This window comes from Notamacropus eugenii, chromosome 3 (genome assembly GCF_028372415.1).
Source record: "Notamacropus eugenii isolate mMacEug1 chromosome 3, mMacEug1.pri_v2, whole genome shotgun sequence".
NCBI classification, from domain to species: Eukaryota; Metazoa; Chordata; class Mammalia; order Diprotodontia; family Macropodidae; genus Notamacropus; species Notamacropus eugenii.
Genome location: NC_092874.1, coordinates 278828964 through 278854588, shown reverse-complemented (window position 1 = coordinate 278854588; position 25625 = coordinate 278828964). Strand labels below are relative to the sequence as shown.

At 42.6% G+C, this 25625-nt stretch overlaps 1 protein-coding gene across 4 annotated transcripts in view; it reads right to left on the bottom strand.

The window, feature by feature from the left end:
* Window positions 1–25625, bottom strand: part of ELK3 (ETS transcription factor ELK3) — a 97252-nt gene that overhangs the window by 35703 nt on the left and 35924 nt on the right. For all 4 annotated transcript variants that reach the window (XM_072655638.1, XM_072655640.1, XM_072655637.1 and 1 more), the window contains exon 2: window positions 12135–12343. In XM_072655638.1, coding sequence (XP_072511739.1) covers window positions 12135–12341 — 207 coding nt within the window. In that variant the 5' untranslated portion in view covers window positions 12342–12343. The remainder of the gene's footprint in view (window positions 1–12134; window positions 12344–25625) is intronic.

Below are 25625 nucleotides of genomic sequence, written 5' to 3'. Positions count from 1 at the left end.
TAGATGTAAAGTCCTCAGAGCATCACACCTAACATGGCCAACACTTGACACTCACTATGAAGAAATCCCCAGTCAAAATTAATTCAGTAACATTAATTAGGGGGAGGGGGGAGGTCAAGCGTGGGGAATACTGGAGCACCAACCCCATCCTTTGGTTAGATCGCCATTATGGTTTACAACACAGGAGCCTCATGGCAGACCCTATAAAGTGATGCAAATGCTAGCCAGATGCACCAGGTGTGTGTGTGTGTGTGTGTGTGTGTGTGTGTGTGTAACAATTATGGGGGGAGGCAATTAGCATTCAAAGTCAGTGCTCCAGTACTTAGCATAGCTCTTATATCTCCTCTAGGACTGGGGTTGGCACACCAGATGTTGGGAATGAACACAATGTTCCATGATCAAGATGCCCAAGAGACCCCAAGCATAGAAAAAAAGGAAACAAGGAAGCCCATGGTTCTTGTGTTAATAGGAACCCAGTTATCCAGAGATCACCTGGAATTCTGGAATGGTGTGGTCACTAGGACTAAGTCTACCTGTGCCTCCGAAACCCAGCATTAAAGACATAGCCCGACTCAAGAACACCTTTCTTGTTTAGAGGATAATCACAGCTAAGATTCATAAAGCACAGGGGCTCTGAACCTGGGGTCCACACAGAGACATCAGAGGGTTTTGGAGAAAGAAATACATCTTAATTTCAATTTAGTTGGTTTCCATTATAATATAATGTATCTTATTCTAAGCATTTAAAAACACGAGAGTTCGCAGTCTTTACCAGACCGCCAAAAGGATCACTGATATAAAAAAGAGACCAAACATCTTTCTGATATTTGCAGAGTGCTTTACAAATATTACCCTACTTAATTCTCATAAGAGTGCTATCATTATGCTCATTTTACAGATGAAGAAACCAAGGCAGACAGAGGTTAAGTGACTTGCCCAGGGTCACACAACTGTAGGGACAGGATCCACCCTCAGCTGCTGTTGACTTCCAGTCCACTAGGACTTTCTGGGATCATGGGATCATGGAATCATGGGATCACAACACATGAAGCTAGAAAAATCCAGCGAGATTAGAGGTGGGGCTCAAACCCAGGTCCTCTGACTCCAAAGCTGATGGTGCTTCCACCAGCCTCCACGTACGTGCTCAGAAAGATGAATGACCCAAAATAGCTTAGTGATCATTTTGGTAATGTTACCACCATAATGCCTCAATATCTATAATTTTTAAAAAAACTACTATTAAATATTAATATATAATAATAGCAACAGATGAGGAGGAGGAAGGGGTGGAGAAGGAAGAAGATAACTGCTATAGTGATGAGCATGATGAAATCTGTGGTTTCCTCAGTATAGGGAAAGCTCCCTGTCCAGTGCAGGTTAGTACCTTCTCTGGAATTCTAAGAGGAGAGAGCACTGTCCTTTCTGACTGGGGTCCAAGTTGTCCCTTCAACCATCAGCCATCACTCCGCCCTACCTTTTGTATCCAAGGCCATATGTGTGCGTGCCCCCACCTCCACTTGCAGACACCAACCCTACTTCCAACATCTAAAACTATAACGGGCTGGCAGATCAAAGCCCGAACTTTGTGTCTGGCTCTCTGCTTCCAGCCTGAACTGGCTGACTCCTTCAGCTCCAGTAGGGCCCTTTCTTGTGGTCTGCAGTGGGACTCTGCTATTCTGGCACTGGGAAGCTGCTGGATGGGGGAAACCAAACAAAAATGAAGCAGCCAAAAACGGCTAGGCCTGGACCCTCCCATTGCCCGTGGAAATGCAGTCAGCTGGGAGCAGGGCCGTGAGGAGATCCTTTCCAGCCTTCCCTGGCCCGCTGCCCAGGCGACGGTTTACTAGACCATATGCTGGGCCTGTGTGCTCTCACCCAAACCAAGAGCTGGTCTTCTGGCATGCTGACTGCTCTTCACTGGGCTAAGAGCTTGCCTGCCTCCTGGCCCTCTATAAACACTCGTGCTTCCCTTTCATTTAAAGTCTTCTGAAGTGTTAATAAAAATAAAATAAAAAATGGCTCCCCAAATAAAAAAATAATAATTCCCCATATTTCTTCCTACTGGTAGAAGTGCTGTTAGCTGGGAGCCGAGTTATTTTAAAATACCCGCTGTGACTTCTCTGTTACAGGGATGAGGTCCTGTCTGAGGAGTCCAGGGACATCCAGTCTGGTATGAACTACCTGGCTGGTGCTGGGCAAGTCATTTGGATACTCTGAGGTCTCAGTTTCCCCCTCAATTAAAAATTAAAGAAGAGGGTGGAGGATGTGGTCCTAAGTGACTTTAATTGATACTCAGAGATTCAGAGGTAAAGGTACAAGCACAGGAAAGGAAGAAGGATTTCTTAAGTACTTACTATATGCCAGACACACTGCTGATTACTCTACAAATATCGTCTCATTTGATCCTCCAAACAAGCAGGTGCTCTTATTATTTTCATTTCACACTTGAGGAAAATGAGTCGATCACATGACTTACCCAGGGTCACATAATTAGTGTCTGAGACAGGACTTGAGTTCAGGTCTTCCTGACTCCAAGCCCAGCCTCCTCTCCATTGGGCCATCTAGCTAGGTTTATGGTTGGAAAGGATCTTAGAGGTCATCTAGTCCAATTCTCTTATTTTACAGATGGAGAAACTGAGGCCCAGGGAGGGAAAGCTATTTGCTCAAAGTTACACAAACAGGATTAGGATGATAGGATCCAAGATTCAGGTGTGGAAGGGACTTTGGAGGCCACTGAGACCAACCCCTTCATTTTACAGGTGGGGAAACTGAGGGAGGTGACCCTCTGTGGTCTTCACTTTCTCTCCCCTTTTAAAAAAAGGGTAGACGGAAGGGAGGTGGGTGTGGTACTCAGGACAACCATAGATGACCACAGAGTTAAAGCAAGAAGGATCATAGGATCATAGATGTAGCACTGGAAGGAACCTGACAGGTCATGGAATCCATCCCCCACACTTGCACTAAGGTCCTCCTTAACTCTGATGATCTGGGTTCTAGGATCCCTTTCAGTGCTAATATCCTATGTTCTGGATTCTGGAATTCTAACCCCAAGGCCCCCTCTCTAGTACTGACATTCCATATTCTAAGTCTCCTTCCAGCTCCACCTTCTATATTCTAAGGTTCCTGCTAGCTCTGACATTCTGTGTTGTAAGACCTAGCCCTGACATCTCATGGTCCAAGGTCCTGCCCAGCTCTGAAATTCTGTGTTCTGAGATCTAGCCCTAACATCCCATGTCCCAGCTCTGAAATTCTATGTTCTAAGATCCCTCTGTCCCTGACATTGCATGTCCCAAGGTCTTGCCCAGTTCTGACATTCTGTGTTCTAAGATCTTTCTAGCCCTGACATTCCAAGGTCCTTTGTTACTGTGATGTGCCATATACCAAAGTCTCTCCTGGCTCTGATCTTTGTTCTAAGGCCCTGCTAGCCCTCACATTGTGTATTCTAAGGTCTCTTTCAACCCTAATATTCTTTGGTTTCTCTGGTGCCTCACATTTCCCCAAACTAGTGCCACTGTTTAGAAACAATTGTACTGTGCTAGGCACTAGGGATGCCAAGACAATCGTGAAACACTGCCTACTCTCTAGGAGTTTACATTCTATTAGAGGAGATGACCTGTATTTGTAGAAATAAATACGTAAAGAAGACCTGAGTTCAAATCCAGCCTCGGACACTCACTAGCTGTGTGACCCTGGGCAAGTCGTTTAACATCTGTCTTAATCTGCTGGAGAAGGAAATGGCAAACCACTCCAGGATCTCTGTCACAAAAACTCCATTGGGGTCACAAAGAGTCAGACATGACTGAAAAATGAATGAACAGCACCGATATAAACATATATAAGATAAATACAAGAAAATATTGAAGAAGGGAGCCCTAGCAGTTGGGGGAGGAAGTGTAGAGGGGCAGATCCATAAAGAATAGAAAGATTAGGGGCCACTAGGTGGCACAGTGGATAAATCACTGGCTCTGGAGTCAGTAGGACCTGAGTTCAAATCCAACCTCGCTATGTGGCACTGGGCAAGTCACAACCCAGATTGCCTCAAAAAAAAAAAAAAGACTCAAAAGAGTAAAGATTAATCAGTAAAGAGTGGGAATCAGTAGAAGTTTCATGGAGAAGATGCTTAAGCTTAGCTTTAAAGGAACACAGGAACTCTAAAGAGCATAGGTAAGGAGGGAGTGCACTCCAGGCAAAAGCACAGAGATGGGAGATGTATCATGTATGAAGAATCCCAAGAAGGTCAGTTTGGCTGGACCTTAGTGCTAAAGGGAGTGATACAGAACAAGACTGGGAAGAGGGATAAAATGGTCTGAAGGATCATGGATCACAGATTGGGAGCTGGAGAGCCATCAGTCCAATCCTCTCATTTTACAAGTGAGGAAACTGAGACCTAGATAGGGTCGGTGTTTTATCCAAAAATGGAATTTTATCCCAGGTCTTCTTGGCTCCAAGTCTAGCCTGTCTACCCCCTCCATACTCCCTTGCAAAGTCTCAAAACTAATATATGGCAGAGAGCCAAGATTCCACATCTACCGCTCTTTCCATTAAACCCAACTGGCAACGAAAATTAAAAAAAAACAAACAAACAAAATAAACTCCATCATTGGATCAAAGGATTTAGAGGCAGAAAAGCCCATTCCAATCATCCAGTGCAGATCTTATGTCACAGATGAGAAAATGAATTCTAACCTTCAGCAGATACAGAACACCTATTAGCCTTTGTAACTTTGATTTTCAATGTTTTTGTGGTTCTGTTAGATCTCCTGTAGAACTCTCTGAGTTCTAAATATATCCCTCTCCTCCTGATCTCATAACAAAAATTTTTTAATGAAAGAAAAAATAGCAGTTGAACATAACCAACCCAACGAACCCAACAAAACTAAAATCCCATCAACCCCTCTGGGCCTCTTCTGGGAAGAGTTGCTTCCTACCCCCAACCAGGGAGAGGTTCCCTCCTGGGAAGTAATGCTATCTGGAAGGAATCCTATTTTTTAAATAGCAAATCCTGGTTTGCAAGGTTTCCTTGCAGTAACCCTGGAAGGCAGGTAGTACAAATATTATCATCCCCATTGTACAGATGAGGAAACCAGAAGTAAGGATGATGGATTGACTGCCACATTACTAATAGGTATAGGGCTCAGGATTAGAATCCAGATCTTCTGACTTCAGATCCTGCATGGTCTACACAGCACTGCCTGCCTCCGCAGAGACTACTGCCCAATGCAAAAGTAAAGAGATGATAGAAAGATATAGATAGATGATAGAAAGATAAAAATTATTAAGTGTCTATCATGTGATGGGTAGCATAGGAGTAGATCCAGTAACCTCCTAGGAGACAGAAGATTTGGGTTAGATCCTGCTTCTGAGACGGACTGACTGTGTTACTCTGGGCAAGTCACTTAACTTTTCAGCACTCTGGGCAATTCCTTAAGATGGCAAACAAATTACCAAAATGCAGTGCCAGAGAGTTTCCTCCCATTAGAGATCTGTTTTTTTAACATGCTAGGACTTGAGGATACAAAGCAGTTTTGCCCTCAAGGAACTCTAAACTTTCTACTTCAACTGAGTCAGAAACTCATGATGTAAAGGGTCTTTTCCATGGCCCTTTCAAAGCGTAAACAAGGCATGAAGATCTTTTATCTCTGCCAGCCTCTCCATTCCTTAATTAACTTTTATGCTCTACAAAGGATTCAGATTTGGGTCAGTTATGTGTTAACTGTCTTCCTAAACCCTGGACAGAGCTCATACAAGTTATAAATTCTGGATAGAAAACACATTCTGAGCATAAGGTAGGGGAAGAGGCATTGTCTGAGTGAATATAAGCAACTGGGATGTTAGGAGGAAAAGATATGGGATTGAATGAGGTTGGACTGGAGGGGATGTGGTGGGACTGGAGGGGATAGAAAACACTGGAGAGGATGGGATAGATTAGAGGGGATAGGATGGCTTGGAAGGGATGGGATGGCTTGGAACGGATGGGATGCATTGGAGAGGATGGGGTGAGATTGGAGAGGATGGGATGGATTGAAGGAGAGGGGATGGAACTGGAGGAATGGAGTGGGATTGGGGGGAATGAAGTGAGACTGGAGGGGTTGAAATGGGATGGGACAGAAGTTAACAAAATGAGACAGTTAAGAGATATGTCAGTTTGCCTTCATGGCCAACAGCAAACTTCAACAAATGAATCTCTCCATTTTTCCTGCCAATAAAAGCCCAGAAGCAAGAAAATTCATCCTGGCAAAACATGCATCTGTTGTGCTCCAGGCAGTGGTATGATGTAAGTGTTCATTTGGCAAGCTGGTTCAGGCTTTGGCAGCTGAGTATATAATATGGAGATATCCTCATAAACACAGGTTTTATGGCTGATGCTAAGTCTCCAGGCCCCATTCTGGTTTCTAAGCAACAAGCCTAGTTGGGGAGATGTGGGATGCCAGAAAATAAAAATCATAGACTATTAGGGGTAAAAGAGATCTTACAACATAGGATGCTGGAGCTCAGAAAGACCTTAGAATACAGAATATCAGGGCCAAGAGGGACCTTGGAACATGGAATGGCAAGGCTGGGAAGGACTGGAACTACTTTCAGTCATGTCTGACTCTTCCTGACCCCATTTGGGGTTTTCTTGGCAAAGATACTGGAGTGATTTACTATTTCCTTCTCCAGTTCACTTTACAGATAAGGAAACTGAGACAAAAAGGGGTAAGTGACTTGCCCAGGGTCACACAGCTAGTAAGTATCTGAGCTTGGGTTTTAACTCAGGTCTTTCTGACTCCAGGCCAGGAGCTGTATCTCCTGTGCCGCCTACCAGCCAGGGAACTTTGAAATATAAATTATTATATCTGGGAGGAACCTTAGAATACAGAATCTTAGAACCTGAAAAAGACCTTAGAGCATAGAAGGTCCCAATGTGAAGGGTACAGAGAATTCAGTGCATCAGAGATGAAAGGGTCTTTAAAACAAATGAGATAATATTAGTAAAGTACCTAGCCGCACAGTGCCTGGCATACATGCCTCCCTCCTACAATGTGAAATGTCAGAGCTGGAAAGGATTCTAGACACAGGATGGATGGATGGAGTGTTCGAGGAACTCGTATCCTAAATAAGAGAGACAACACACACCCTGGAGGGTTCAGCTGTGGCTAGGATCCGGCTGATGGCAAGGCCCCGCGTTCCTCCACATTCCTGGAAGCATTGTGCTGAGATGCAATAATTCATTTATTACATCTACTCATCAAAGTAGTGTCACCAACCATATAATAAGTGATATATAATGGAAAGAGAGATCATCAAAGGAACTGAATTCAATTCCAGGCTCTGCTATGACCTAGGAGCAGTGACCATAGGGCACGTTAGATTTCTCTTAGATCCCCCTACTGAGCACAAAAGTCCAACATATACCCTTATATTCATAGCTGCGCTTCTTTGGAGTAACAAAGGATTATAAACATATTAGATTCTCATTAAGGGTGGAAATGGCCAAACAAAATATAATAAATATTATTATTCCTACATAATATATTATTAATTATTATTAATCTATTATTTATTTATAAATATATTATAATATATTATTTATAATTGTATATAATATAATAACATATTAATATATTAATTATTATTAACATAATAAATATTATTAGTAGGAAATAATGAGTATGAGGAATTCAAAGAAACCTAACCCAAGGTTGTTGGGAAGGTCAACTGAGGCCCAAGGATCACAGTGAGATGGGGGTTCCAGGCTCCCTTCTGTGACTGTGAGAATGGGAAAGAGTTTCAACATCCAGCCAGGAATATGAAGGGACAGTGGCAGAAAAGTTGGTGAGAAGGGAAAATTTTGGTGAGATCTGACCCTTTCACCTCTCTGGCCTCAGTTTCCTCTGCTGTAAAATGATCAGGTTAGGCTTGATGTCATCTAAGGACCCTTCTGGCTTAAAGCAATTCTGATGGGTCCTGAACCCTTTGACAGTTTGGCGAAATCTGTGTATTCGTTCTCAGAATAATGTTTTTAAATGCATAAAATACAACACGTGGGATTATTAAGGAAGCCAATTATATTGTAGAACAGCTATGTTCTTTTAATCCAATTTTTTAAAAACCCCAGATTAAGAACATCTCCTGAAAGTCTCTGAGGACTCTTGCTTCTCTCTGGGCTGAATGGCCTTCACAGGGTTGATTGGGATAATCAACATGTCAGGCCCTTGGGTATTTTCCAGGGTTAGCTGCTAATCAATATCGGCAGAAAGCTTAGGTCACTGGGCAAAGTCCCCTCTGTTATTCTCCAAAACCTTGGAGCTGCTGCAATTCCCTCGTACATTGGGTGTGGATCAGGCAGGCCAGGGAAGGCCAATGAATACTTAGTTACTTCAGCCCCTTGGATGAGGCCCAGTCCCATCCTCTGCCATGGAATTTTGTGAGGAACAGCAGTATTCCCTGATCACGATGGTGCCTCCATCTTCATCCCTTTCCCGCTATCACAATAAATTGTGTTGTTGGTTAAAAATTTATTTTTCAGAGTTAAATAATTACACCCCAGCCAGGCTTCATGATACAAACTCTCCATCAAAGGGATGTATTATTAATACTAACATTCTCCTGTCATGACTGTCCACTTAATTTGAAATGAATTATCCAATTAAGTGAGGAAGGGAAGCTTTCTACTTTCCAGGAAAATGCTCAGGCAATGACTTTACCTTAACTGTTCTTCCTCATACATCATTAATTAACTAAGAAATTGTTTCACAAAGTCTTTGCTTGGTGGAAATGTGATGTTTCTGTTGGGAATATAGCAAGAGAGGGCTTTTGCACCACCTTTAACTCTTGGTGGGGACAGAAGCAGCAAAACCTCTCAGCCATAGCTTGTGCTTAACAAATAATTGCAGAAAAGGAAGGACTGCAGACCCCGATGTGAGGAAACACATTTCCTGCCTTTCCTTAGTCAGGTGGAAGACTAGAGGTTAAGCTCTTTTCATGTCTCCCTCTCTCCCTCCCTTCCTTCCTCCCTTCCTTCCTTTTCACTCTAAAGATTATAGATTGGAGCACAATAAGTCCCTGCCCAAGCTCCTCTTAATGGCTGGATTTTGGGCCCTCCTGGCTTACGGTGAATGTCAATGGTAATTGTTTGGGTCTTCGCCTCCTGGCTTGATTTTTTTTCTTTTTCTTGCTAATGAAAGGGGCCATCCCTTGACTCATTTCTTTTTTTTTTTTAATTATTTTATTTGTTTTCAGTTTTCTACAATCACTTCCATATATCTTCAACTTTTCCCCCTACCTCCTCCTCTTTCCCCTCTCCCTCCCCTGTCCCTCCCTGAGACAGCATGCAATCTTATGTAGGTTCTACACATACATTCTTATTAAATACATTTCCACCTTAGTCATGTTGCATAACCTTGACTCATTTCTTAAAGAGGACTATTCACTGATGGTTGTTACTTCACTGAAAGGGAGAACCTGAAAAGACCTTAGCCTAAAAGGGCCAGGGTCTCCCATTGTGTCCTGGGGCATCTCTAGTCTTCCTGATGAATATCTGGCCTCTGGACTCAGATGGCCCTGGAGGAGAAAGTGAGGCTGGTGAGCTTGCACAGCCCACCCTCACTCAAATTAAAGTCAACTGCAAGTCATGTCCTCATCTCCCTGATGTCATGGTCCTCTTTGAAAATGAAGGACAAACACAAGAAAACTGGAGGTACAGAATGGTACATACACTGTTAAAGTTTTTCTTAACCACTTTGGTGCTAGGGGTGAGGGGTATATCTGGAAATGACTGATACAAAATGGAAGGGAGGGAAGGAAGGAGAGAAGAAAGGGAGGGAGGAAGAGAGGAAGGAAAGAAGGAAGGAGGGAAAGAAGGAAGAAATGTTGGTAAAAAGGAAGAAAGGAGGGAGGGGAAAAGGGAGCGAGGGAGGGAGGGGAGGGAGGAAATTGGTACTTGCTCTGTTCCTTACATACATAGCACTCAATCTTCCATCTCTAAGCCTATGCATGACTTTCCTGAAAGCTTGGAACCTTCACCCTCTTCACTCCTCTTTATTGAAGAAGCAACTCAAGTATCATCTTTTATACTGAGCCTTTCCTGATTCCCAACCCACGAATCCCCTCCTCTCACTACCCTATGTTTATTTGTATTTATTCCGTTCAATTTATTCTTTCTCTTCTTATATTTGTACGTATGGTACCCCCGTTACAACGTAAGTTTCTTCCCAGCAGACTGTTTCATTTTTGCCCCAGTGGTGGCACAAGATAGACATCTTAAACATGCCTGTGGATAGGCTGATTCCATTTGCACTGTTTCATAAAAGCCTTTGCACGTTCCTTTTGTATTTGTCATCCTTGACAGCTAGATACTCTGAGAATCACGCGTACCGTTCCAAGCGTCCCCTCCTTCACACTGATGAACATAAACAGAGAAAAGCCCAAACTTCCAGAAAGTACAGGGGAAACAGAGGCATGTCAGGAAGACACCCTCATGATCTCAACCCAAACAGAAACAGCATGCGTTGCCTCAGCTGGATCCTGAAGATAACAGGAAACCACTGGAATTTATCTAACGGAGGGAGATATGGTCAGATCTGTGCTTTGGGAAGCTCACTGTGGTGGCTGAACAGAGGACAAACTGGAGGAGGGACAGACCAGACGCCCCAGCAGCGATTGCCATATTCAAGACACAAAGAGACAAGGCCACTGTTAAAAAACTAGAGAATTTCAGCAGATACCAGATAACGGAGTGAATGACTTTCCAGACTTTCACATCTCTTCCTCATGAACTGACTTTGGAAGACATGATGGACTGGCTGAATTTACAAAATATAAACGGTCAGCTAAAGTTTAAAAGCAATTACTTTAATCCTCTTTCAAAATTAGTCCAGAAAGAGAAGCTTAGGATGACTACCGATGTCAGTCTTTGAGCACAAGACTTCAAAAATGGAATTGGGAGGGGGATAAGTATTTCTATAGCTCCTACTATGTGCTGTGCACTCGGATAAATGCGTTACAAATATCTTCTCATTTGATCAGTCTCCATCAGAGATAAACACTGGTAATAATTACTTGGAGGCAGCTGGGTGGCTCAGTGGATAGAGCACCAGGCCTGCAGTCAGAAGGATCTGAGTTCGAATCCAGCCTCAGATACGGCTTAGCTGTGGGCAAGTCACTTAACCCAGTTTGCCTCAGTTTCCTCATCTATTCAGTGAGCTGGGGGAAAAAATGGCTAAAACATTCCAGTATCTTTGCGAAGAAAACCTCAAATGGGGTCACAAAGAGTCAGATACAACGGATACAATCAAACAATAATGAACTGACATTTATTATATGTTGTTTCCAGCTTTGCAAAAGTCTACGCACATTATCTCATTTAAACTGCTGGTCTCTCCCTTCTGGAAGCACACCCTCCGCTGCTAGGTGGCACTGTGCATGGAGCACTGGGCCTGGAGTCTGGAAAACCTGAGTTCAAATTTTACCTCAGACACTTATGAGTTCTGTAATCCAGGCAACTCACTTAACATCTATCTGCCTCAGCTTACTCATACATAAAGTGGAGATGATAATAACATATGCTTCCTGTTGTTTTAGGGAAGATAAAACACGATAATATTTGGAAAGAACTTTGCAGACCTTAACATGCTATATAAATGTGTCATCATCATTATTTTTCTAAAGTAGACCTCTATTAATGGATACTTACTGACTGGCTGATTTTGCAATAATTATACATATACATGTTGTCTCCTCCTCTAGAAGATAGGCCTCTAGAGGGGAAGGACTCTTCCATTTTTGTCTTTATAACAGAGCAGCTGCACATAGTAGGAGCTTGCTAAATGCGTAATAATTGATGACTTGATTGGAAACTACCTCTGTGAATACAGACAAGGAAACCAGCCACTCTTTGGTAATTAACACATTAGAGAACTGCCTGGAGCCCTGAGAGGTTAAGTGGCTTGCCCCAGGGAACACCACTAGTGAGTCAGAGGTAGGACTAAACTCCCCTCCATCCTCTAGGACCCGCTGCTTCTGGAAGAACAAACTCAGTGATTTTCTTCTGCTCCAGGGGAATCTCTGAGCATTTTTGCCTTGTTCAGCCCCAAGAGAAAGCAGCCATGTCCCCCCTCTGCCCTGGCTGGTCTGCGTCCAAGCCAAGGGCTCACCTTGTCGTAGTAGTACCGAAGGGCGCGGCTCAGCTTGTCGTAGTTCATGTTTGTCTTGTTCTTACGCAACCCCCACAGCTTGGCCACCTCTTCTGCCTTGAGAAGCTTGAATTCACCATCATTGGATGTCCAACAGATTAAGTGCTCATGCTTCTGGTCTAGCAGCAATTGCAACAGGAACTGCCACAGGGTGATTGCACTCTCCATACCTGAAGGGAGAGCAAGTAGACAAAAGTCAAGGGTAGCCAGGCAGCACCTACAGCCCATTCTCTAGCTCGGATCCAGGGACCCACTGCTAGCACCTCTCCCAGGAAGACCAGTGGATGACTGGGGGCTTTTTGTTTGGTTTTTAACTGGAAATCTTAAGCTGGGGGAGCAGTAGCTAGAGTACTGGACCGGGAATCTGGAAGACCTAAGTTCAAAACCAGCTTCAGACACTTCCTAGCTACATGACCCTGATCAAGTCACTTTAACCACTGTATGCCTCAGTTTCCCCATTTGAGAAATCCAGGATAATAAAAGCACCTAATCCAAGGTTGTTGTGAGGACCAAATGACCTAACATAGGCAGACCTTAAGGTGCTGTATACATGTTAGCCATATTATTGTCACTTGTTATTCTTGTGGTCATCATTTTTTTATAGGTATTTAATAACATCCCTTATCTCCAGCTGATACATATACATATACATATACACTCACACATATATACACACATCCACATACATATATACACACATGTAAATACACATATAAGTAGTGTGTGCATACACATATGGATACATGTATACATACAGATATGGATGTGTACATGTGCTCCCTCCTCCACACCACACGCCCACCCACTCCTCCCATGTAAATTTCTTGAGATTTGGGACTGTTTCATTTTGTTTTTAGATGCCTTCTCTCCCCAATCCCAGTACTTGGTACATAGAGGTGCTTAATACATGCTTATTGACTGAGCTAGCCCATGAATCAACGAATATTAAACACCCACTAGGTGGAAGGCACTGTGTTAGTAGCTGGGGATAAAAATAACAAAGAATGAATTGATTGGTGGCTTGTGAAGAGGCAGCTGGGTGACACAGTGGCTAAAGAGTTGGACCTGGAATCAGGAAGATCCGAGTTCAAATCATGCCTTGGAGACTGATTAGCTTACCCTGGGCAAATCACTTAACCTCTGCCTCAGTTTCTTTCTCTGTCAACTGGAGATAATACTAGCACCCACCTCTTAGTTTTGGTGCAAGGTTAAAATAGGACAAAATGTGCAAAGTGCTTTGCTTAGCATGCCAGATAGATGCTAACTATTATTATCACAATGTAGAGAATACAGATGAGAACACCAAGGCTAAGGCAGTTAAAGGAACTCACCAAAATTTACACAATAATCCACAAGCAGATGTGATCAGCAGCAGGGGCACCAAAAGAAGACAAAGGAGTGGAAAAGGCCCCACCCCTGCCCTAGACTTTAGCTTCAGGGGACCTGAGTTCAAATCCTACTTTGTTATAACGCCATGACCAATTCATTCAGCATCTCTTAATCTATTCATCTGTAAACTTCCATTTAACCAACAACTAGGAAATGCCTATTACGTGCAAGGCATGAGTGGCAAGATGGGGCAGTGGATAGAGAAGGTGAGAGATGACCAGGCCCGTCTCACCTGTGATATTGACATAAGGTAGGTAGTAACTGTAGGACTGAGGCTTTTAACTTTTTTTATGTCTTGGACATATTTCTCAAAATTATGTTTTTAAATGCATAAAACAAAACTCAGGGTAACAAAGGAAACCAATTATATTATAATACAGTTATCCAAATATTTCTGGAAACAAATTTCTGGACCCCAGGGTTTAGGAACCCCTGCTAGAAGACTGTAAACTGCAGAGGGGTTGCCAATGTCCATTGGTGTAAGGAATTTATTTACTGGGAGTTCCTCATATCAATAACATTACATATAAGCTCTGTGACGTCAATAGCACCAACCTCCCTGGGCTGATTTGGGGATCCCAGATTTAGAACTCTAAGGGACTCATCTAGTACAACTCCTTCATTTTACAGATAGGAAAACTGAGGCCCAAGGAAGTAAAGGGGTATATAGGATCCTAGCTCTAGAGTTAAAAAAGCATCTGAGAGGCCATCTAATCTACACCCCTCCTCCTTATTTTATAGATAGGGAAACTGAGGACCTGACAGGTTAAGAGACATAACTAATCAAGTCACTAAACTGGTAAATGAAAGAGCTGACATTTGCATCCATGTCTTCTGACTCTGGAGCCCTCTCCACTATGCCACTGATGACATAAAGGGCTCTGTGAACTTTTTAAAAGGACTAGACAAATGTCAGGGAATGGTTAGCCATGTTCTAAACCAGTGCTATGCCCTGAGTGTGCCCAGGCTAGATTGAGAAGGACGAGAAGGGACAGAGCAGAGACATGTGGGCTAGGATTTAATAAGGCTGCCCTGGGAACCCAGAATACCATTCCGATGGTCATGTCCACCCGCCAGCTTTTCCATCCACACCTTGGAACCACAGTCCTAGGATTAAGATCTGAATCTGATGACTCAGTACTACTAACATCCTCTCCACCTGGGATGACTCACTGTCTTTGCCTTCTTCTCTCCAAGGCAGGTTAAGGCCCACAAGTTGGTGGAATCATTTTTTTCTTTCCTTGAGATTATACAATCTACTCCTTTACTCAGAATCCATCCTTGGGGCCCTACCATGATCTTTCAACCACATACATCTTCACTGCCTGAGATCCCACTGACACATATGCCCTATGAGCCTGACCATGTAACTACTGATTCATAGAGGTAATGAGACATCTAGCCGGGGAGATAGGAGATCCCCGTGTTACCCAAAGCAAAATCATTTAATTTCTCTGAATCTCACTTTCTTCATATGTAAATTAAGGGTAATATTGATTCTAGTGCCTACCTCTTGAGGCTACTATGAAAATCAAAGGCAAAGGTTGTTGAGTTGATTGGCTTTTTTTTTTCTTTTTTGAGGCAATCAGGATTAAGTGACTTGCCCAGGGTCATACAACTAGGAACTGTCTGAGGTCAGATTTGAACTCCAGGCCTCATGACTCTAAGGCGGTACTCCATCTAGCTGCCTGGGCCCAGAGCTTTTTGAAAGCTGTAATTAAATCTCTGTGGAAATGCCAATTAACATTGCTTCCCCCTGAGTTTACAAAATGAGCTATGGTAATCCTAATGACTTCTTTCCATGCCTTTTATCTGAAACAGAACAGAAGTACTGAATGGGGTAACTGGACTAAGATGGAAGCGGTAAGGTGGAATCAAGGAGAGTGACAGGTCTAGACTCCAACAGCCTCTGTTCCAATCCTCTCCCACCCCCCAGCTCCCACCCATGTAACTTCAGTGGGACCCACTTTCTTCACCTATAAAATAAGAATCAGTTGCCTCTAAGATACCTTCTTTCTCTGACCTTCTTTGTTCCTGCCTTCTCACAAACCATAGATTCAGAGCTATAAAAGAGTTTTTTGTAAAAATTTAAAATGTAAAAAATTATTTGTAAAAATTGGCTATAAAAGGGTAAAATTCATTTTATAGAGAAGGGCTCTCAGGCCCAGAATGGTTAAGCAGTTTGCCCAGGGTCACCCAGAATAAAAGCAGCATTTGAACCCAGGAGCAAATATACTTTTCACTCTATCATGCTACCTCAGTTTAAAAGTAGCTTAGTAAACTACATATATATTTTAATGCCATGAAAGATGAAGTCCCAGAAAGCAGTTGGCAAAGGACAGGGATAGCAGGAAAGAAGGTGAAATTTTCCAACTCCTCATGCCTGCCCTGGTTTGTGTAAAGGGAAGAAATCAGAGTTTACTTCTCTCCAAGGGTCTCTTATCACTGGCAGTAGTCAATGCAGTTTTCCGAGGTCTACCAAGTAATCTGAGACATTTAGGGCAATCGAATGTATTTGGCCCAACAGGTCTCTGGCTACTGGAAATTGTTTCTCCTGTGTCCCTATTCTCTGGTCTTGCTGACCTAGACTGCTAATGTAGGCTGGGTGTACATAATTCACAATGTTTAACCTAGTGCCTTTATGCTGGGGTCAACAGTTACCCAGCCAGCCTCCCTCTCTGCTGAGGCTACCTCTAGATTATTGCTGCCTTATTTGTCATGCATCTCAAGTGTAGATGTGGGTCAGTGATAGTAGCTGGAGAGAAAGGGATAGAAAAGGAAATATATTTGAAATGAGAGCCCATTGGATACCTATAACAATATCCTAACTTCAAAACTACTGGGATACAGGATACACACATTTCTGGAGGGGTATGCAAAATAAAGTACAGTGGATGCAGTGCTGCCCTTGAAGTCAGGAGGACCTGAGTTCAAATCTGGCCTCAGATATTGTGTGACCCTGGACAAGTCACTTAACCCTGTTTGCCTCAGTTTCCTCATCTGTGAAATGAGCTAGAGAAGAAAAGCTTAGATCATTCCAGTATGATTGCCAAGAAAAACTCATTTGAGTTTTTCAAAATTTGAAAACAGAATGATATGGTTCAACTAATTTACCTCTGGAGTCCCTTCAGCTCCAATCTATGATCCTATGATTGATCATCTGTTACTGAGGGCTCACTACCCACTTCAAAGCAATTCTCTGCATGTGACCAAAGCACATTCAGATGTCATTAATGTTTCCAAGGAATGTTCTAAACTCTCTCCTTTGTGATCAAGTGGGTTCTGGCTCCCTATGCTCTCCTGGGCACAACAAAGGCTCACATTCTGGATTTGGACGAAGGAAGACATGGGCTCATATCCTGTCTCCAGTGCTACTTGTGTGACTTTGGAGAAGTCAGTTCCCCTCTCTGAAAATCAGCTCCTTCATCTGTAAAATGAGGGAGGTGGATTGGAGAGTCACTGGGGTCTCTTCCAGCTCAGACTCTGTAATCCTATGACCTACTCCTACACAGCTGGCCAATGTGGAGGAGGGACAAAAGCGGTCTAACCTGGGTGACTCTCTGGGCCTCAGTATCCCCATCTGCAAAATGAATAGGGACTGGATAACTCCGAAGGCACCTTTCATCTTTAAATCTATTGATATCGTTTGAGTAATTAACTCAACCTTTCTGATCCTCCACCAGCGATTAAGAACCTGGAGCCCATAAGCCTTTAAAAAAATGATTAAATATTTTATAAGTGTATTTCAATATAATTGTTTCTTATTCTAATCCTATGGCTTTTCTTCATTTGAAAACATAACTCCGAGAAGGCGTCCTTAGGATTCCCCAGACAGCTTCCCCAAAAGGGGAAGAATTCCAGCTCCCCGCGGCCACATGACTCTGCCAAGCATTCAACAGGGAAAACATCCACTGCTGAATGCTGAACACTGTCCTAGGTGCGAGGGATCAAAGAAAAAACAAAAGCAGGCAGCCGGAGGAGGCTGCCACCTGGACCAACAGCTTCTGTGCCCACTGCAGGAGGACTGGCATCAGAGATTCTGCGCCTTGCCCTGAATCTGCCAAGATCCAGAGGACCTGCACCCCCATCGCAGACCAGGTCTCTCCCTGCTCTCACTATCTGTTCTTATCTCTTCCCCCTTTCTCATGTGTGAGTTTCTTTCACACACACACGCACACACGCACACATACACATATACGCACACACATGCGCATACACACATGCACACATGCACACACATGTACATACGCATACACACATACACGCACACACACACACACACACCCTCCCTTGTCCTTTTCTTTTTCTGGCTCTCTCTTCCACCTCCTCTGTCTGTCTTTCTCCTCTCTGTTTCTCCTTCTCCCACTCCCCCACCTCCTTTCTCTCTGTGTGTCTTTCTGTGGCCCTCTCTTCCACTCTGTTCCTCTCTATCCCCCTTCCCTCTATCCCAATCCCCCTCTTCCTCCACTGAAAGGAGAAGAGATCAGAAAACTGCCCGCAGCAGAGGGATAGAGAATGTGAAGGTCCCTGCCCCAAAGTTGGTGGACTCTTTCCGCCTGTGCTGTGCTACGCCTACCACAAGATGGCACAAGGTAGCTTACTACAGAGGGAGGGTGGGTCTGAACGCCAATCTCCAGTCTAGACGGAATTGTCTCAGCTTTTCCTCTTCATGGAACCAGTTACAGAGTCAGAAAGAATCAGAAGGTCACAGAATTGGAGCAGGAAGTGACCTGGAGGTCATCTAGTCCATCCCTCTTATTTTACAGATGAGGAAACAGAGGCCCAGAGGAACCTGCCTGAGGTCACACAGGGAAGATGTAGCAGGTCCTCCTGATCTAGATATAACCTTCTTTTCACTGGACCACACTACCTCCTTTTTTCTTCCATGTGACTGCTAGCATCAGAGATGCAACATGGCACAGTAGAAACAGTGCTGGATTGGAAGGCAAAGGGCCTGGGTTCAGATCCTGCCTGTGACGCGTTCCATCTCTGTGACCTTCGGCAAATCACTTTCCTCTCTAGGTCTCAATATCCTCATCTGCAAAATGAATAGGGACTGGATAACTCCGAAGGCACCTTTCATCTTTAAATCTATTGATATAGTTTAGGTCATTAACTCGACCTTACTGATCCTCCATTTATCTCATCTGTAAAATGAGGACTAGATGGTCTTTGAAGTCCCGGCTCTAATACTATTTGTTTCATCTTTGAAAAAGATATAGCACCTGGCTCTTCAGTCAGAGGAGCTGAGTTCAGATCTCATCTCACACGTGTGACCTCGGGGCCTTCGCCTTTGTAAATCTCAGTCTTCTTATCTGTAAAATGGGAGAGTGTACCAGATGACCTTCTGAGGTCCCGCCAACTCTAAATCTTCATGTGTTCAGAAATGAATGGAGCTTTAGAAGGGTCATCTAGTCCAACCCCCTCATTTTACAGATGGGGAAACTGAGGCACAGAGAAGAGAAATGATTTGCACAGATTTGTAGTTTGTCCTTGACTTTTCTCTCTGTCTGCACATGCATATATATATGTATATATATACACACAAGTATATATATATGTATACATACATACATATATATTTACACACACGTATGTATAGGTGTGTGGTCTTTCTTATTAGAATGTCTGAATCAGGATTCTTTCACTCACTACATTTGCATCCCTAGCACCTAGAACAATGTCTGGCACATAGCAGGTACTTAAATAATGCTTGTTGACTAATAGCTCGTGTAAGAAAGTGACATTCATACCTCTTTCCTTAAGGTTTTGTGCTGCAAAAATAAAAGAAACAGTATTTTTTCTATAATCTTCCAAAATACAAAGAAAAGTCATAGTAGGTCCCTATGAAGTATTTATTTTCTGTTTGTTAAAATCCACACCTTTTAACAAAATTCACACCTTAATTTGTCATGCCATCTTGTCCCTAGGAATGTGGGGCTGATTTTCTACATTCCCTACCATAAACTTGGAAATCAGACCATAGCTCCTGTGAACAGAAATCTACCACAGAACTCCCCACTATCACATCAAAGTTCAATCAATCACAAAGCATTTATTTAGTATCTGATATAGGCAAAGCACAGGGAAAAATTAGAAATTGGTGCATGAAAAAAGAGTTATCTAATGAAAAACAAACATCTATGGAAAAAAACAAAGCTGCATGCTGTGTAAATTATAAGAACCGAGAGTGAACTCAAAGAAAAGATGAGAAAACACACCTCTCCCCCTTCTTTGTAGAGCTGGGCAACTAAGGGTGTGTAACATTGCATATACTGTAGGACTGTGTTGATGTTTTGGTTTTGAAGTGGCTATCTACCTTTCTCTCTCTCTCTCTCTGTCTTTCTTTCTTCCTTCCTTCTTTCCTTCCTTTCTTAGTACAAAGGATGGCTCTCTGGGGAGGAATATATTTGGTAAAGAAGGTGATGTAAGAATAAAAAATATCAATAAAAATAGAAAGGAGAGGAGAAAGAAAGAAAGGAAAGAGAAACAGAGAGTAAAAGAGAAAGAAGGGAAGAGAAGAAGAAAAGTGAAAGAGAAAGGAAGAAGGATGGAAGGAAGGAAAAACAGAGGGAAAGAGGTAGGGAAGGAAGAAAAGAAAGGGAAAGCAAGGAAAAGAATAAAGTAGGGAAGAAAGAATGAAGGAGAGAGGAAGAAAAGAGAAAAATCAAAAGAAAGGACAAAAGAAGGAAGGAAGGAAAGGAAAGGAAAAAGGGAAGGAAGAAAGAAGGAAGGAAGGAAGAAAAGCATTTCAGCAAATCTGAGAAACCCAAAGGGATCTGTATTTGAGGCTGGAAATGACCTTCAGAGTGGTCCAGTCCATGATCTTCATTTTATGGAAGGGAGACCATCTGGAGGCCCGGGGGATGGAAGAGACTAGCCCTGAATCACACAAACGGTGAAAGGCAGATGAGGGTTTCAAACTCTGACACATGCTCCCTCTTCAGACCCCATACCCCCAACTACTGTTCCATGCCTCCTGCTGCCTCTTAAAGTCATTGATAATCTAGAATCAGCCAAAAACATATAATTATTTTGAAAGATACTTCAGTAACTCAGAAGAGAATATTGCTAAGACACTGGTGATGAAACATGTCTAAGTTCCCTAAAACAAAAAATTTCCCGTATACTAAAATGAATAGTATGGATCCTTCTTTGTCATTGTTTTCAATTATTCCTTTGCTGGAGGAACTAAGATTATGTGAAACCATTTTCCCAACAGGTTGTAATCACCGTCACTGATTACACCCCTACGTATTGCTCATCGGAGATGTTTATCCTCATCATTGTTCCCATTCTGTTCCCATCTATTTAGAGGCACCGATATAGACCCTACATTTAAAAAGCAAAGTAATTTTTGTAAGAAATGCAGTAATACAGTGGAAAGAACAATGTGGATGTGAATGCTACCCCCAGCACCTCCTCACTGGGTGATGTTGGACTGGTCACTTCCTCTCTCGGGGCCTCAGTTTCCTTCTTTATGAAATGAGAAGGCTGAGCCAGACTAACATTCTGTTCAAAAGGAATACTGGAGATTGCTAAACTGATTAGTCTTAAAGCTTTGTTTGAAACACGCCCCCCAGCCCCACTCCACACACCCCAAATTCCTCAGATTTGTCTAGGAACTTCAGGGTCCAACTAGGCAAAAATAAAAACAATAATGAGTCTTTTGGGCAAAATATCGATAATTTCTTGAATAACACCACACTGTTTCAGTTATAATCCTAAACCGGATCTCTTTCTTTTTGAAAATCTATATTCTCTCTAGGTCTTTTAGAAAACAATTCATTGGGATCAGGAGTAACTATTTTTGTGGGGCAGGGGGAAAAAGGTTTTGTGAGGGAGGGGGAAAAGAAATAGAAGATCATGTTAATATTAGACTAGAACATCTCTTAGGGCTCATCCAACCAGGAGATCTTGTGTTCTCCAGCTGAGAGAATGTAAGGTCCTTGAGGGCAGGAGCTGGTTTTTATTGTTTTTTCATCTCTATACCTTGCACACAGTATGTGATTAATAAATACTTGCTGATAATAAATTCTCTGTCAGAGCCATTCTGTCCCTAACTCCAGGTCTGTAAGGATCACAGCCTTAGACCAGGGGTTCTTCACAGCTTGGATACTATTTTGATAACTCTATCTACATCATTGCTTTTCTTTGTAATCCTATGTATTTTCTTTTATTTTTTAAAAAATATGATTTTTTAAAGGGTCCAAGACTCCACCAGGCTGCCAAAAGGGATCAAAACCATAGAAAGGTTAAGAACTCCTGACTTTAGACCAGAAGGACCTTTGGTTGTTGATCAGTCATTTCAGTCACACCCAACTCTCCATGACTATATTGGGGATTTTCTTAACAGAAATACTGGAGTGGTTTGCCATTTTCTGCGCCGGCTCATTTTCCAGATGAGGTAACTGAGGCAAACAGGATTAAGTGACTTGCCCAGGGTCACACAGCTAACAAGTGTCTGAGGCCAGATTTGAACTCATAAAGATGAATCTCCTGGACTTTAGACCCAGTGTTCTAACCCTACCGGCCCCTGAAGGACCCTTAGAGGTCATCAAGTCCCAATTTTTTTTTCTTAATAGCATTTTTCCCCCAATTACATGTAAAGATAGTATTCAACATTCATTTTTGCAAAATTTTGAGTTCCAAATTCTTCTCCCTCCCTCTCTTCCCTCCCTCCTCCCCTAGACACCATGAGATCTGATATAGATTAGACATGTCAAGCCCAACATCTTCATTTTTCAGGTGTGGTAACAAAGGACCCTTGGTGGTTAAGAGCCCTTAAAGACCATTAGTCCAACTTTGCTATTTTACAGAAGAAGAAACTGAGGACCAGAGAGGTGAAGGGACCTTAGAGATCATCTAGTCCAAGCCCCTAATTTTACAGTTGAGGTAACTGAGGCACAGAGAAGTAAGGCAACATGGTGAAAGTCATCACACAGTGAATCAGAAAAAGTGGGATTCCAACCCAGACCTGACCCCAAAGCTAGCATTCTTTCTGGGCTATACCTGGCTGCCTCCAGGCTTTTCCTACCCACTCCAAATACACCCACATCTGGAGACCAGGCAGGCAATAGGAATCTGGGGACTCTACTTGTTTACCCACTGCCTGGAGCTACTGGCAAAAGAAGATTCCCCTATCTTGAGATCATGTTTCTAGCTTCCCTACCAGCAGCAATTTTGTTTGGGACCCCTCCCCCCCACCTCAGGGGGATATGAGCCTTGAACAAGAAAGTCCTTCCTTCACTCTTCCTCTCTGGACAAAGACACCGGACTTAGTGTCAGAAAGATCTGGGCTCAGATCCCAACTCAGACACTAACTAGCTGTGTGTCACCCTGGGAAAGTCACTTAACCTCTGTTGACTTCCAAGACCATTCTGGATTTGGGAGAACAGATAATGTGATAAAACACTTCAGTCAAATGAAGTATATTTCCAAATATATCAAGTGCCTTGCTGACACAAATCTCCATATAAATATGTTATTATTATGGTTATTACTTTTATTTGCCTCAATTCTCTTGTGTCCCTTAGTATACTGAAAGTACCTTCACAACAGGAACCTCCTTTCTCTTTAAAAAAATACTATATCTATTCTTTTTAATTAACAAAAATCTACATCTTCTCCCTACCTCCTCCTACCACCTTGTATTTGGAGGGGGAAGGCAAAACCCTTGTAACAAACATGCAGAGTCAAGCAAAACAAATCCCACCATGGCCAGATCCAAAAAATATGGAAAGATCTCCATGAATTGATGCAGAGTAAAGTAGGCACAGCCAAGAAAACAACATACATGATAATTACAACAATGATGTAAATGAAAAGAACCAAACAAAAAAAATAAAACTAAGGTAGCAAAAATGAAGAAATAAGAAAAGACCCTCCCAACCCACCCCCTTTGTGGGAGTATTATACTTTGTGTATATTTTCAGATTTTTTCAATATATGGATCAATTGTATTGATTTTTTTTCTTTTTTCCTTTTTTGGTCTTTAAAAATGCTAATTTTCACATAGGGTTCTCTAAGAGGAAGAGAGGTACTGGAAATAACTAGGATGATATAAAAAAGACATGATAACAGCATTTATAAAGTACTTTAAAGTTTGCAAAATATAAATATTTTCTCATTTGATATTCAAAATGACACTAGGAGGTAAGTTCTATTATTATCCCCATTTTACAAATGAGGAAACTGAGGCAGTCAGGAATTAGTGACTTGCCCAGGGTTACAGAGCTTACAAGTACCTAAGGCTTGTTTTGAACTCAGATCTTCTAACTCCGGGTCCAGTATTCTATCTACTGTTCCACCTGGCTGCCTCTTCAGTCACTGTCATGTCTGACTCTGGCCCCTGTGGACCAATGTCCGTGGGGTTTTCTTCACAAAGACACTGGAGTAGTTTGCCATTTCCTTCTCCAGTGTATCACCTTTTCTCAGAACTCCCCTCTTGGGTAACCCTGCACAACACAGTTCATAGTTTCATTGAGCTATGGAAGTCCTCCTCCATGACAAGGCAGTGATCTAGGTGGGGAGCTGCCTCTAGGACCATCTTTCTAGAACATAGCAGCAGTCAATAAATGTTTTCAGAATAAATTTTTTTATACAAGGAGGGGAGAGAGTCAGTTCCAAATCTATGATCATAGGATCCTCCCTTCTCTCAACTGGAGGAAACACAGTATAGTTAATAAAGAACCATCTTCCAAGACAAAGAGTCGCGTTCAAATCCGGCCTCTGACAATCCTGGCTATGTAACCCTGCGTAGGTCAATCCATTTTTCTATGTCTCCTCATTTGTAAAATGTAAATTCCTCATCTGTAAAGTGAAGGGTTTGAACTCTGAAAAGTTAAGAGCTTTTCTTTGATCGGTGGAATGACCAACCCTGATTTCAGGGGAACAGTAATGAACAAAATTACCCACCTCCTGACAAAAAGGTGATAGACTCCAAGATGCGGAATATGACAGACATTTTTAGACAGGACCAGCATGTGCTTTTCTGTGTGTGTGCCTGACTATGTGTATTTCTTACAATTTCTTACCTTCTCTTTCACCTCCCAATTTTTTTTGGGCAGGGGGGAGGGAAAGAGGTATGAGGGAAAATAAATGCTCGTTAATTGAAAATATATATATATGTATATGTATGTATATATATGTGTGTATATGTACATGTGTGTATTTGAACTCCGACTTCCAAGGCTGCTTCCAGCTCTAAATCTATATTCCATTCCCCAGGGGATTAATACTGTTTCAGAGAAGAGACCAATTTGCTTTGGTAGAGAGAGCTCTCTACCTTGATGAAATCACAACTCTGATTAAAAAAAATTTTCACACGATAAGAATACTGTAGCCTATTTGTAATCATAAACACATTCATCTCTACATAATCCATTCTTTGAAAATATCAGACCAAAGTTTTATTGGGCAGTTAAGGGAATATAAGCAAGACAGATCAAAGCCTCTAAGTAGTCACCAAACATCCCAATACTAAGTCTGTAACTCATTATCGTCACATGGGTTAACCACATCCACCTCCCTCATATATCACTATGCCCGTGAAAGAGATTTAGAAGGCCTTGCCAGGGAAAACTCTCGGTTAACTAACTGTCTTAAGACGGGAACCATTTCTTGCGTGACCAGGGCAGCTGTAAAAGCTTCAGGCTGCCTGTGTCTCCCTTACCTCCCCACAACCAGACCCTCGGACTTAAAGGGAAGCCCAAGCTTTGCAGACCCTTGAAACAGATGGCTTGCCCTTTTCCGGACACCCTCAGGCTACAGATCTGGCTGGATCACTCAGTGTTTTTGTTCACCGGCTTTGGCTCATTTGTGTGAGTATCCATCCACAGGCTGGCTCCACAAGAGTGACGATGGACATTGTTAGCATGGGTCTCCTCGTTAATTTCTGGCTTCCTCTGTTTCTGCAGGTTGCAGTTCAGGAAACCGGAAAATGGGCCACAGGAAATCTGGCCTCTTACATCTGTCCTAGTTTGTAATCACTACTCTGGTCTGATTTTGCCTGGTGTCAGGTTTGGTTTAACCTCCGAACCCAACACATAGGAATGTTGCTAG